This window comes from Girardinichthys multiradiatus, chromosome 5 (assembly GCF_021462225.1).
Source record: "Girardinichthys multiradiatus isolate DD_20200921_A chromosome 5, DD_fGirMul_XY1, whole genome shotgun sequence".
NCBI lineage: Eukaryota > Metazoa > Chordata > Actinopteri > Cyprinodontiformes > Goodeidae > Girardinichthys > Girardinichthys multiradiatus.
Window position 1 is genome coordinate 3,358,027 of NC_061798.1, and position 11,312 is coordinate 3,369,338.

General features: G+C 38.7%; 1 protein-coding gene across 2 annotated transcripts in view; it reads left to right on the forward strand.

Annotated features, from left to right (window-relative positions):
* Positions 1–11,312, forward strand: part of LOC124868280 (teneurin-3-like) — a 474,572-nt gene that overhangs the window by 342,901 nt on the left and 120,359 nt on the right. For both annotated transcript variants that reach the window (XM_047365339.1, XM_047365340.1), the window contains 3 exons: positions 33–134; positions 950–1,144; positions 9,980–10,180. In XM_047365339.1, the coding sequence (XP_047221295.1) occupies positions 33–134; positions 950–1,144; positions 9,980–10,180 (498 nt within the window). The remainder of the gene's footprint in view (positions 1–32; positions 135–949; positions 1,145–9,979; positions 10,181–11,312) is intronic.

The window sequence follows — 11,312 nt, forward strand, 5'->3', positions numbered from 1 at the left end:
CCTCTCTCTCTTTCTCATATTCACTTAATCAGAGTCAATTATGGAGTGTCCTCAGAATTGTCACGGAAACGGTGATTGTCTCTCAGGAATATGCCACTGTTTCCCGGGATTTCTGGGGCCTGACTGCTCTCGAGGTAAATGCTCATAGAAAAACACTCAGCCACCCACAGAGAAGCGGTTATTGTTCCGAGATTGTTATCTCAGCAGTAAATATGACCTGCTCTGTACACTTGCCTTTCCATTTTCAGCCTTCATGTTCCCCGAGTTGGGGATCAACTTACTGCATATTATTTTAGACACACCTGTTTATGTCTTTTTGCATAGCCTTAAGCCAAATGGAACCTCATACATCATAGGTCATATGCCCCCTATAGCTACTACACGCAATATAAGGAACCTTTACAGCAAACTCGTCTTGTTCCTTCTATATGTAGCGCCTGAACAATAATCACCCCATATGCTTTTATTAAAAAGACAGTGCTGATATAAAAGTGGAGGAGAGCTGTTTCAGGAGCCCGGCTGTCACAGGAGGGAGAGACCAGAAATAAAAATTGTGTTTTTTCAGGTGCAACATTGCTTGAAAATAGGACAGTGTCAGAAGGTGTCTTGGGCTGATGTGTGGGGGATTATAATAGAAAATAATTGGTGTGTTGAGCATTGTTTGGTGCTGGTGTTTTCTGGCCTTGCTTTTACCTTGGATTCATCAATCAAGTAAGCAAGCTGTTCACACCTCAAAGGAATAATAGAATTATTTTACTCTCCCAATAAAGAAGCTAACTATAAATATTCAGATAACTGCTGCTTAAGGCCCCTGGAACTGTGTATTCCGTTTAAATCTTACATTATTCAGATTTTGACTAATTGCAGATTTTGTTGTTTTATAAAATTTGTTCAGGTGTGGGTGATTTACTCTCTGACTGAGTTATCTGTCCCATTGTGTCTAATTCAGCTTCCTGCCCGGTGCTGTGTAGTGGGAATGGCCACTACTCCCGTGGCCGCTGCCAGTGCTACAGTGGGTGGAAAGGCACCGAGTGTGACGTCCCGTCCAACCAGTGCATTGACATCAACTGTGGAGGACATGGCATCTGCATGACAGGATACTGTATCTGCAACACTGGCTATAAGGGGGACAATTGTGATGAAGGTATGAAAAAACCATCAGCATCTACAATGGCTCTTTGAAGAAACCTTCATAATGAGCTACAACAACATTTAATTTCCCTTTGGGATTAATGAAGTATTTTTGAATTTGAATTGAATTGAATTTGAAAAAGAAGAGATTATCTAAAGTTCATGAAAATGGTGCATCAGTTGAATGACATGGCATTGGGTCAATCCTCAGGGGTTGTCTGCAGTTTGATCCCACAATCAGCTAATGAGTTGATGTTGAAAGTACAATTTCAGAGCTTACCATCAGACCTGATAAACCACTTTAGAAACCTTTTGAAAATCACCCTGTAGAGATGAAAATCACAAACATCATGATGCTTTGATGCTTTGGTTTTGCTTTGTAATATACGCTCCTGAACAACATCTTAAGATCATGGAAAAAATTACAAGTTACCACATTTCATGTTGTGAGATTGTAACCAGGTTGTAACTAGAGTAGGTATTTTATTCATAATGACACTTTGTAGGAGAGGGCGGTCTTATCACTGAGCTAAAACAATTAACACAGAACTCGGAGAAATCTCTATTCCCAGTCTCCACGGGGGGAACTTTTATTCTTTCACGGTGCACAAAAACATCATCAAAAATTCCAGAAGTCTCCCTGTTTTTCAGTCGTTAAAGGCCGGTTTTTATAAAGATTCAAAGCATTCGTGTGTATTGGGGTCCTCTTGACCAATTGGAATCATCATACTCATTTACGTAAAACCTTTTGGCATCTACAACATTGCTTCTCAGTTGGAGTTCCGGGAATCCAACTTCAGCCCAACATCTGGAAAATATCAGAATGGCCTATGTGATAGTTTACAATAACATTCTCATTATTTTGGTCAACTCCTCATTCAAGAGCTAAACTGGACTGCTGAATTGATGTCACACTGACCTGGCTGAACTGCAATAACAAGCCCATCAATTATTCCTCACGCCAGGAACTTTTCCCTAGGCTTGCATGTTTACTCCGAGTGAACAGTTCTTCACAGAATTTATCTTGTAATGGTAAAAACAATAATAACACTTTTAATCTAATCAAACAAAGCTTAGATATTTAAACAATGTTCATTTTAAAGAATGGATCAACCTTCATGACCTTCCAGAATTAGAATGTGGTTCAGATGCACTCTGTTGTTTGACATTATTAAGGGGAGTCTACTTTACAATTCTCATAGCTACTCATTCAACAAATCTTTGAAAAGCCACATACAGACTCTGTGTATGTAGTGTTCCCTATTCTTAACTCACTTAAAAGGCAAGCCCCTAAATCCTTTTTTAGACATGTTCGTCAAAATAGATCTTTACTAAAGACATGTAATAAAAACATGTGGAGGCCAACATCAAAGTGACATCATGGGTTGGACCAGAAAGAAAAGGCCGAATGTACTGATACTGAGTGTAGTAAACTCTGCTCAGCATTTACCAACTATACTCCCCGTCAGACTCTTTACCAAGCTAAGGGACCTGGGACTGAACAAGCTGCTGAGAACAGTGGTATTCAGCTGGCTTTTACACTGGGGAAGTTAACGTGTGGGTAACTACCTCACTTTGCTAACATTGTTATAAAAACAGGATGGGTTTTTCAGCCCCCATGTGTATACCCTCTGCACCTTCAACCGGGTGCCCACCCCACAGCTAAAACACAGTTGTGGAGTTTGCTGATCACACTGCAGTGCTAAATCTCATCTCTGGCAACAGTAAGTAAGCCCTTCCATCTAGTGGCAGGCAAACTGCTCACTCTTGAATTTTAAAACACCCTTTGAACTTTTCCGTTGTTTAATCAATCCCAGACTTCAATGCAAAAACATGTGTGGCAGAAAATTAACACAGTTTATTTAATGAGTACAGCAACCCCACTGTAAAACATGGTGGTGGCGGTATCATGCAGAGACAGAAAAGCTAGTCAGAGTTGATGGAAAAATGGACGAAGCAAAATATAGTCCAATAATGCAAGAAAAAATGTAAGAGGCTGCAAAAGACTTGAGACTGAGGCAGGAGTTCACCTTGTAGCAGGACAGTGACCCTAAATACACTGCCAGATTTAGATCAAATCATATTAATGTGTTTGAATGGCCCAGTCAAAATCCACAGGGGACCACATCTCATCCACACATATTCATTTCTACTGGGACTTGCCAGGACTTGAATATTGATTTAATCGAGTCTCTCCATCCAACCCTACTGTGTTTGAGCAATTTGGAAAGAACAAAGGCCACACCTTCAGTCTGTAGGCTGCCAGAGCTGGTAAAAACCTGCAGCTGTAACTGCAGCAAGACAAGGATATTATTGATTTTGAAGGACTGAATAAAAGGGCCCGCCATGCTTTTCAGATTTCAGAAAATTGTGTATAATCATTCTTCCTCTTCACTGTGATGCACTATATCAGCTGGTCTAAACCTAGTAAAACCCATTGAACTTCATGGTAATGGCACATCATTGTAAGGTGCAAAATATATCGAATGGGTGTGAATACTTGTGTAACACATATTGTTAGAAACAGCTAATGTTTCATAAGACTCAGAAAACATATCCTAAACATTTACAACCAGCATTGAGTGAAAAATGATTAACGCTATACAAGGTATAACTAAGAAACAGAATTTTGAAGCTGATATGCCAGGTACTGAGACAGTGACCATCCCTCCCAAAGTGTAAATAGATTAACAATGCTGCACCTGTGGAGAGGGTAATCAGCCTCAGTTACCTGGGTGTCTACTTTTACAGGGGCCCTCACCTTATCCACAAATACTGTCGCTCTGGTACGGCCACTATTGACAGTATTCTAGACATGGGCATCACATGATTCAGAATCAGCTTCAGTTTAGCACCAGAAAGCCCTGCAGAGAGTGGCCAAAGTAGCTGAAGGCTGCATCAGATTAGTCCTACCTTCCCCGCAGGACATTTTCCTCCAACGCTGCTGGATCAGAGCAATTACAATCATTAAGCAAATCTGTTTTCTGCCTGCTGAACTCAGCCGAATGGTTCCGGAGCTAACTAGAATCATCTGTCTAGTTCTAGTCATCTGGAGATGACTAGAACTTAGAGAACACATTAGAGCTTGTTGCCACAGATTATTAGGCTTCTTAATCAGAGTGTGCCGAGCAGCAACAAGCTCTGTATAAACTGTAGGCCACTTCACTTTATGTGATACTGTGTTCATAGCTGTAAATGATAAATACAGGTCCTTCTCAAAATATTAGCATATTGTGATAAAGTTCATTATTTTCCATAATGTAATGATGAAAATTTAACATTCATATATTTTAGATTCATTGCACACTAACTGAAATATTTCAGGTCTTTTATTGTCTTAATACTGATGATTTTGGCATACAGTTCATGAAAACCCAAAATTCCTATCTCACAAAATTAGCATATCATTAAAAGGGTCTCTAAACGAGCTATGAACCTAATCATCTGAATCAATGAGTTAACTCTAAACACCTGCAAAAGATTCCTGAGGCCTTTAAAACTCCCAGCCTGGTTCATCACTCAAAACCCCAATCATGGGTAAGACTGCCGACCTGACTGCTGTCCAGAAGGCCACTATTGACACCCTCAAGCAAGAGGGTAAGACACAGAAAGACATTTCTGAACGAATAGGCTGTTCCCAGAGTGCTGTATCAAGGCACCTCAGTGGGAAGTCTGTGGGAAGGAAAAAGTGTGGCAGAAAACGCTGCACAACGAGAAGAGGTGACCGGACCCTGAGGAAGATTGTGGAGAAGGGCCGATTCCAGACCTTGGGGGACCTGCGGAAGCAGTGGACTGAGTCTGGAGTAGAAACATCCAGAGCCACCGTGCACAGGCGTGTGCAGGAAATGGGCTACAGGTGCCGCATTCCCCAGGTCAAGCCACTTTTGAACCAGAAACAGTGGCAGAAGCGCCTGACCTGGGCTACAGAGAAGCAGCACTGGACTGTTGCTCAGTGGTCCAAAGTACTTTTTTCGGATGAAAGCAAATTCTGCATGTCATTCAGAAATCAAGGTGCCAGAGTCTGGAGGAAGACTGGGGAGAAGGAAATGCCAAAATGCCAGAAGTCCAGTGTCAAGTACCCACAGTCAGTGATGGTCTGGGGTGCCGTGTCAGCTGCTGGTGTTGGTCCACTGTGTTTTATTAAGGGCAGGGTCAATGCAGCTAGCTATCAGGAGATTTTGGAGCACTTCATGCTTCCATCTGCTGAAAAGCTTTATGGAGATGAAGATTTCATTTTTCAGCACGACCTGGCACCTGCTCACAGTGCCAAAACCACTGGTAAATGGTTTACTGACCATGGTATCACTGTGCTCAATTGGCCTGCCAACTCTCCTGACCTGAACCCCATAGAGAATTTGTGGGATATTGTGAAGAGAACGTTGAGAGACTCAAGACCCAACACTCTGGATGAGCTAAAGGCCGCTATCGAAGCATCCTGGGCCTCCATAAGACCTCAGCAGTGCCACAGGCTGATTGCCTCCATGCCACGCCGCATTGAAGCAGTCATTTCTGCAAAAGGATTCCCGACCAAGTATTGAGTGCATAACTGTACATGATTATTTGAAGGTTGACATTTTTTGTATTAAAAACACTTTTCTTTTATTGGTCGGATGAAATATGCTAATTTTGTGAGATAGGAATTTTGGGTTTTCATGAGCTGTATGCCAAAATCATCCATATTAAGACAATAAAAGACCTGAAATATTTCAGTTAGTGTGCAATGAATCTAAAATATATGAATGTTAAATTTTCATCATGACATTATTGAAAATAATGAACTTTATCACAATATGCTAATATTTTGAGAAGGACCTGTATAAAGTAATTGCTTAGTTTTGATTTCCTTTTATTATATTGTCATTTAAATTTTATTTTGTTGTTTTGTATCATAACAGGAAGCTCAAGAATACATTTCACTGCTCTGGTAATAAAAGAGGCTACTTGAATCTTCAGTCTACTATTTGCATCTTTCGCATGTCTATAAGGACCTTTTCAAAATACCATCACAATTTCTGGTGGTAAACTTCCAAAATGATAAGTTAAACATTCTAGATTTTTTTTTTTATTTAGAGTACTGTGCATATGTTTTAGGCAGGTATGATAAAGCTGTAAACTGAGAATGCTGTTAACAATGGAAGTGGTATTAGTTAGTTATTGGTGGTATTAGACACTTAAATTAAATCAATATTTGGTGTGACCGCCATTTGCCTTTAAGATTGCATCAGTTTTTCTTGATACACTTTTTTTAAACAATTTTTGAAGGAACTCAGCTGCAGAATAAATGTGGGGCCAAACATATGCCTCTCTGATGGTATTGCGTGATGAATAAGCATCTGCCTTTATTTTTAAGCATTGAGGACACCATTAATCTGACCAAATCGCCAACTCCATCTGCAGAAATGAATCCCCCAAATTTGCAAGGAACCTCCACCATTCCTTGCTCTTGCCTGCAGACACTAATTATTGGGTGCTTCATCAGTACATCTTGAAACACCAGTCTGCTTTGAAATGCTGGTCTGGAAGAAACCTTGCTGATAGTTGAACTACCTTGTGTCTTGTTGCTGTGCTCAGTCATGCCATAGTGTATTACCTGTAACATTAAACTCTCTTCCACAACCTCATCTTGGTAGCAGAGGTCGGCTGTTCCTCACCCAGTTTTAAGCCTCCTACACAGCTGTTTCTGTTTCAGTTAATGACTGAAAACTACATGTGACATTAATGAGGATTAGTAGCTGTTTGGTGTAATTGGTTGATCATACACCTGAATACAATCCCTGACCTACTGTTAGTATACATATAAGAATCTATTCTGGTTTGAAAGCAAAGGGTAGTAACAGCAAATATTTATGTGATTTAGATATTACCTTTGTCTGCTCACTTTGCATTTTGTACATTTCTAAAATTAAACAATGATTCTTTATAGTTTCAAAAGTATTTTAAGTTAATATAATTTTTACACCTTCCTAAAACGTTTGCACAGTACTGCATATCCACACTTATAGAGGTTATTATTATCCCACCTAGTGGCATGTCAGCCTCTGCCTGGTATGGGGGTGTATTGCTAATGTAATTAATCCCATGTTGGTTTTCACCTTTTCTCCCAACATGAATTTGACCACCCAGTGGCTAAATACATAACAGATTTAAAGCTAATAATCTGAATGACCTATGCACACCTGCCTAAATTACCCCGGCTGAAAAGTATTTTATTAAAATGATAATGTTTCAGTGCAAATTAATTTACTCTAATCTGACATGCAATTACACATTAGTGGTTACACTGCTGAATCGGCATTCACTGCAGACAGTGTGCTACACACGATCACAAATGTATGACAACAGAGTGATTTTACATTCTAATCTTTAAAGAGTGTATAAATGAAGATAGAAAAAATGAGTATTTCATGCACACTTAGATGAAGTACTAAATCTATTTATAGGTCCTTTTTGGTGATGAGGTGAGTTAGATTCAAAACTGAATTTGTTTTTTTTTTTCATATTTATGACAGCATTGATTAAGCATTCTTATTTAGTCCAATTTTATCAAGCCTGTGTGTAAATAACATGGACCAGATGCTCTATTAGCGTATTAGGGTCATTGCAGATCAAGGAAAAAAACATAATGTGGCCAGAGGACTACATTTCTGCCAAAAACGTAGAACTCTAAATTAATTAATTAAATTATTATTATTAATTAAATAAATTTAACATATTTACAAGAGAAAACTTGGATATTCTCTGATGTTAAAAAGTTGCAAATTTGCTAGGAGAAACTGATTATTTTCCACGATTAAAGACATAGATTTAAGGTATTAAAACTAGGATATTATCTAACATTGTAAAGTCATAACATAGCATGTTTTCAGTGAACACATGAACAATTGTAGCAAAGGATGCATTTGGAGCTTAAAAAACGTTCTATTAACATGTCAGAAGCTCATCCCTTTCTGGTTGACTTACCATCAGTACTCTGCTAGCTGCCTCTGTGGTGAAAATGGTCACAAACAAAAAGGTGCATTGATATTTCTATGCATATTGCAGTCTGGATTTCTTTTTAACATCATAAAACATATTAAGATAAAATATTTTCCGTCTGCAGACATCGAGACGTCTGTTGTTTACAGAAGTGTCCCATTATTAAAATACGTCTTTCTGGTGTGCTTCGGAAGCGCGAACTGATAATAAACGTGAATTGAAACATTGGGGGAGTGGGTGGGGGGTGGATTAGTTGGTCTGCCGCTGCAGCAGATGCTTTCTGCTCAGGTGTTGCAGCAGTGAAGATGTGCTATTATGGAATTTCTGTTAAGTTTAAAGTGATCCCACACTTTCTGTCATTTTCTCTATGATCCATACCTGAAAACCACACTTGGCATCCACGTATCTGCAGTGCAAACTGTCATTAGTGGAAGTGGGCATTGTGCAGCACATTTAATGAGCCAGAACACAGTGCTCTGAATAATTAAACAAAATTTAACAAAGCCTTAAGGAATTTTAGTATTCAAGTTAATCAAGTTATTCCAATTATTTGAGGTATCATTTAAGCCTTATGTAGCTTAGACATTTTTATGGTTATTAAATTATTATAAATTAAATTATTCATGTAGGTCTTAAATTTAAATAAAATTAGTCTTAAACAAGTCTTAAAAGGTTTTAAATATAACTTGCAGAAAGTTGAATAAACATTGCAGTAAGGCATTAGAAATAAAGTTTGTTTGATAAAACAAAAACAAAAATTTTGAAGGGTTGACGTAAAGTCTTCAGCTGTGTATCCTACATCATGTCTCTATCTGGGATGCACACATTAAGTAATCAACTTGCTGAAAGTGCTAGATTTTTTTATGTTTGTAGTTAAGCAATGGTTCAACAAGCTGAACTGATTTAATCACAGTGAGATGACATATTAAAGCTAGATTTGCACTTTTAATCTAAAAATGCTGTGTATGTCCATCAGAAGTGTAGTTTCTGTCTTTTCAGGAAAACCTATGTCAAACTGCATGACTGTGACTAACTCGTATGTTCTCTCTTTCAGACTCTATCCTTGAAAACTGGCTCAGTTTATCTGTTCTTTCTTTCTAGGTGAAACGACTAAAGGAGCTACATCCATTAACATTTACTTTTCCTTCCCATAGAAAGTACTCCTGGATCAGTGCTTCTTTGTTCTCTTTCTGTCTCTGCTCTGTTCTCTCAAACCCCCAGTCGGTCGTGGCAGATGGCCGTTCACACTGAGCCTGGTTCTGGTTCTGCTGGAGGTTTCTTCCTGTTAAAAGGGAGTTTTTCCTCTCCACTGTCGCTACATGCATGCTCAGTATGAGGGATTGCTGCAAAGTCAACACCAGTGACTGTCCACTGTCTCTACATGCTCATCCAGGAGGAGTGAATGCTGCAAGTCTCTGACTGGATGCAATCTGCTGGGTTTCCTTAGATAGAAAAACGTTTTATCCAATTTGAATAAATAACTGAATCTGACTGAACTGTTCAATGGTTAGGATTAATAGGAATGTATGAACCTGACTTTTGTAAAGTGCCTTGAGACAACATGTGTTGTGAATTGGCGCTATATAATTAAAACTGAATTGAATTTAAAATAAACAAATTACACCCCAGCAATGAAAGGCATGTTTTTAATCCAAGTATACAGCACAAAGCACACTGTGTTTTCAGCAATAAGACGCAACATAAGTCTGTATTTTCCTCAAATCTCAGGCTGACAACTAAAAAAGATTTCCACAGATTTCTGGTCCCTTTTAAAAAAAATAAATGGTCTTTTTTGTTACATTAAAGGAAAAATGAAACTGAAACCGTTCTGAAGCTGCTTAATTAGTAATACTTTCTCCCCATCTGTCACCAGTGGACTGCATAGATCCCAGTTGTTCGGCCCATGGGGTGTGTATTCATGGGGAGTGTCACTGTCAGCCAGGATGGGGTGGAGCCAGCTGTGAGATTGCCAAGGCCTTGTGTCCGGACCAGTGCTCAGGCCATGGCACCTACAATGCTGAAACCAGTACATGTGCCTGCGACCAGAACTGGACGGGACCAGACTGTTCTTTAGGTGAGTGATCTGTATCAGTCACTGTTCCTTTCAAATGAATGCATGTGTCTATAAATAAGCAATAGATACATTGACATCTTATTTCATTTAGTGTTCCTTCACAGATTATTCAAATCAAGTCAAATGTTGATATTTTGTTCTGTGTAGCTTATATCCTACAACAAAATGGGATGCCATATTTCTGACATTTTTAAATAACAACATAGAAACTACACATAAAAGTAAGTGCAAAATGTGCGATATGATATGTGTGTATAATCTGAACAGCAGTTTGGAGTTCTAACAGCCTGAGGCAGAAAGCTGCGCAGCACTCTGTTGGCTCTGCTTTTGATGTTATGGTACCGTTTGTCTGATGACAGCAGTCCCAAAAGTTCATGGTGAGGGCATGAGGAGTCTCTGACAATTATCAGAGCCCTGCAGCGGTTCTGAAACAGATCCTGGCTGGAGAAATGCTCCAATGACCTCCTTCTCTCCGTTCACACAGTCAGACATTTTAAAGACTTACGTTAACATAACATGGAAATAAATAACAGATACGATCAGCATTAATAAGTTAGTGCTAGATATGCAACAAGAAACAAACAAGCTTGTTTGAATATTGGGCAATCATGCAAATCTTTTTTATGAAACGTTTAAATCTAAAGATGATAAAAACTTTTGCAGGCTGGTGAACTCTTGTATAAAATCTGCATGTTCAAAAATCATATATTTAGTTCGATAGTTACAGCCAAAATTAGTCATATCCCTGGCAGATTTAGGTTGAAATTTTTAATTTGATCAACATGTTTCAAATGACAAGAAGTAATTTTAATGTTTTGGAGTGGTCCAGCCAAATTCCCATTTTGAATATTACAGAGAATCTTTGGAGGTAGCTAAAGATTAGGGTGATGTTAAGGAGGCCTTCTAACATCAACGATTTAAAGGTCACCAAAGATAAATCACCAAATACCACAGGGAACCTGCAAAGGTTGGTCGGTAAATAGAAGGAAGTGTTGATTGGTGTAATGCCAATAAAAGTGTTTCCGCTGGTTGTTGAGAAAAGTATATAAAAAAGTATATATATAAATAAGATATAAATAAAAAATTTATTATTTCCCAAATAGATCATCCTTTTAGTTTTGTTTTATTAACC